The sequence below is a fragment of the Camelina sativa genome, unplaced genomic scaffold, assembly GCF_000633955.1.
Source record: "Camelina sativa cultivar DH55 unplaced genomic scaffold, Cs unpScaffold00604, whole genome shotgun sequence".
Classification (NCBI taxonomy): domain Eukaryota; kingdom Viridiplantae; phylum Streptophyta; class Magnoliopsida; order Brassicales; family Brassicaceae; genus Camelina; species Camelina sativa.
The window spans coordinates 57,232-60,545 of NW_010921753.1; the positions used below are offsets into that span (position 1 = coordinate 57,232).

The 3,314-nt window shown below is 35.7% G+C and overlaps 1 protein-coding gene across 1 annotated transcript in view; it reads left to right on the forward strand.

Moving 5' to 3' along the window:
* The window catches only part of LOC104773656, a gene marked incomplete at its 3' end in the record, with an annotated part of 5,562 nt that extends 2,324 nt beyond the window's left edge, over window positions 1–3,238 (forward strand). Inside the window, exons 6-12 of the mRNA XM_010498301.1 lie at window positions 336–930; window positions 1,012–1,715; window positions 1,823–2,317; window positions 2,427–2,563; window positions 2,680–2,887; window positions 2,984–3,034; window positions 3,125–3,238. Of these exons, the coding sequence (XP_010496603.1) occupies window positions 336–930; window positions 1,012–1,715; window positions 1,823–2,317; window positions 2,427–2,563; window positions 2,680–2,887; window positions 2,984–3,034; window positions 3,125–3,238 (2,304 nt within the window). The remainder of the gene's footprint in view (window positions 1–335; window positions 931–1,011; window positions 1,716–1,822; window positions 2,318–2,426; window positions 2,564–2,679; window positions 2,888–2,983; window positions 3,035–3,124) is intronic.
* Between the last annotated feature and the right edge of the window lie 76 nt (window positions 3,239–3,314).

Below are 3,314 nucleotides of genomic sequence, written 5' to 3' on the forward strand. Positions count from 1 at the left end.
ATCTGGTAATAATGATCTACAGAACCAAGGCAAAAGAGTGACGCTCCCAGCATCTTTTACAGGTGGACCAAGGTATATGACTCAAAATTATTTGGATGCAATGGTTATATGCAAACATTTCGGATTTCTCGATTTGTTCATAACCTTTACATGCAATCCAAAGTGGCCTGAGATAGTTCGATTATGTAAAAAACGCAATTTGAAGCATGATGACAGACCAGACATCATATGCCGTGTTTTCAAGATAATTTAAACTATGCAATTTTAAAAATTTCATCACTTAAATATGTTTGTTTATCTCTAAATCTCACTTATTTACTTTTCTTTTACTGCAGCCATGTACACAATCGAATTCCAGAAAAGAGGACTTCCTCATGCTCACATATTATTGTTTATGCATTCAAGTTGTAAGTTTACAACATCTGAAGATATTGATAAGATCATATCTGCCGAGATTCCAGATAAAGTGAAGAAACCAGAGCTGTATCAAGTTGTTAAAGACTGTATGATTCATGGACCATGTGGAGCGGCTAATCCAAATTCACCATGTATGGTCGATGGTAAATGTACGAAGTGTTTCCCAAAAAGCTTTAACAACACTACTAAGGTGGATAAAGAAGGATTTCCAGTTTATAAAAGGAGGAAAAACGGAGGTTACATTGAGAAAAATGGTTTCAAATGCGATAACCGTTATGTCATTCCATACAATGAGAAGCTATCTCTTCCTTACCGTGCTCACATTAATGTGGAATGGTGCAACCAATCAGGTTCAATTAAATATCTCTTCAAATATATCCACAAAGGACATGATCGTGTTACAGTTACTGTCGAACCACATAAAAAGGATGGAGATGTTGAAATGAATGTAAATGGTGGAGCGACTACAAAGGAAAAGGAAATCGATGAAGTTCAAGATTATTTTGATTGCAGGTATATTCACACACTTTTCAAATTCCATTTTTTATGCTTTATTGTACAATTCTATTAACTGTGATTTAATGATGTCTACAGATACGTTTTAGCATGTGAAGCTATGTGGAGAATTTTTAAATTTCCAATACATCATAAGACAACACCTGTTGTCAAACTTACTTTTCACGAAGAGGGTTTGCAGCCGGTTGTAATCAAAGAAGGAGAAACAATTGAAGCTGTGATGGAGAGATTAGGTAATCAGATGACTCAGTTTTTAGCATGGTTTGACCTGAATAAGAAGAACCTAAAGTCATTCAATCGTTCTAATGGGAAGAAAAGGATTAAGAAGGTTGCTGATCCCAAAAAACTCCTATATGAAGAGATTCCAAATCACTTTACATGGAATAATAAAGAGAAAAAATTTGCTCTGAGAGAAAGAGGGTTTGCTATTGGTAGAATAAATTTTGTTCCACGTGCTATAGAGGACTCTTATTTTTTGAGAATCCTCTTAAATATCCGGCGAGGTCCTCAACAACATAAGGATCTTAAGACAGTTGATGGTGTGGTTTATAACTCTTACAGAGATGCAGTTTTTGCACTTGGATTACTAGATGATGACAAAGAATACATCAACGGTATTAAAGAAGCAAACTTTTGGTGCTCAGCAAAATATGTTCGAAGGCTTTTCGTCATCATGCTACTGTCAGCAAGTTTGAGTAAACCAGAGATTGTATGGGAAGAAAGTTGGAAAATTCTATCTGAGGATATTGAGCGAGAAAAAAGACATGAGTGGAATCAACCAGGTTAGAAATATCCCTTCTTTGGATTTATACTTTTTACTGCAAGTAGTTTTTTTTATTTATAAGTATTCCAAAGATACTATACTCAAATGATTCAATAAACTGTGCAGATCTTATTTTAAGTGACGAGGACAAAAAAAAATTTGCTTTACAGGAAATAGAAAAGTTGCTAATCAGAAATGCAGCATCCCTTACGAAATGGAAACAGATGCCTCAGGTTGATATGGAAGAAGTAGAAAAGTCCAACCAATTTCTTCTAGATGAACTGAAGCACAACAATCCAGACTTGAAAGCTAAGCATGATGAATGGTTATCTATGGCTACTTCAGAGCAAAAACAGATATATACTGAGATTGTAGATGCTGTTTATAAAGATAGAGTAGGAGCTTTCTTTGTATACGGTTTTGGGGGAACTGGCAAAACATTTCTATGGAAACTGTTATCGGCTGCTATAAGATATAGAGGAGATATTGCATTAAATGTCGCTTCAAGTGGTATTGCTGCATTGCTTCTCGATGGTGGACGAACTGCACACTCTAGGTTTGGGATCCCAATAAATCCGCATGAGTCATCCGTATGTAATATTGCAAGAGGCACAGATCTTGGTGAGTTAATTGAAAAAGCAAAACTAATTATTTGGGATGAGGCACCAATGATGAGTAAGTATTGGTTTTGAGTCTTTGGATCGAAGTCTGAGAGATATCATGAATAAAGAAGACAAGCCGTTTGGAGGAAAAGTCATTGTATTTGGAGGTGATTTCAGACAAGTTTTGCCGGTGATTAATGGTGCTGGTAGGGAAGAAATAGTTTTTGCTGCGTTAAACTCTTCGTATATATGGGAGCATGTGAAGGTTCTAAAGCTAACAAAGAACATGAGACTTTTGGCCAACATTCCGGAATCAGAAAAAAGGATATTGAAGAATTTTCTAGGTGGATTCTAGATGTGGGTGATGGCAAAATTTCACAGCCTAACGATGGAGTAGCAGAAATTGATATCCCACAAGAGTTTTTAATTACTCAAGGAAATGATCCCATCGAGACAATTATAGAGTCAGTTTATGGTAGTTCTTTCATGAATGAAGAGGATCCTACATTCTTTCAAGGAAGAGCTATTTTATGTCCAACAAATGAGGATGTCAACTCAGTTAATGAACGAATGCTCTCTATGTTGAATGGTAAGTTTCCCTACAGTTACTTCTATAGTAAATTCTATAGCACGGATTGAAACATTGAAGTATAAGTTTGAGATTTTTTTGTTTATTTCTATGTAGGTGATGAAAGAATATATTTAAGCTCGGATAGTATAGATCCTTCCGACAAGAGTTCTACAAACAACCCAGTTTACTCTCCAGATTTTCTAAATAGTATAAAAGTGTCGGGTTTGCCTAACCATTGTTTGTGCCTAAAAATAGGTTGTCCAGTCATGTTGATAAGAAACATTGATCCATCTAAAGGTCTATGCAACAGGACAAGGCTACAGATAACGCAAATGGCAGATCATGTGATTGAAGCTAGAGTCATTACAGGTAATAGAGTTGGAAAGATAGTTCTTATTCCTAGAATGCTAATCACACCATCAGATACAAGATTGCCTTTCAAAAT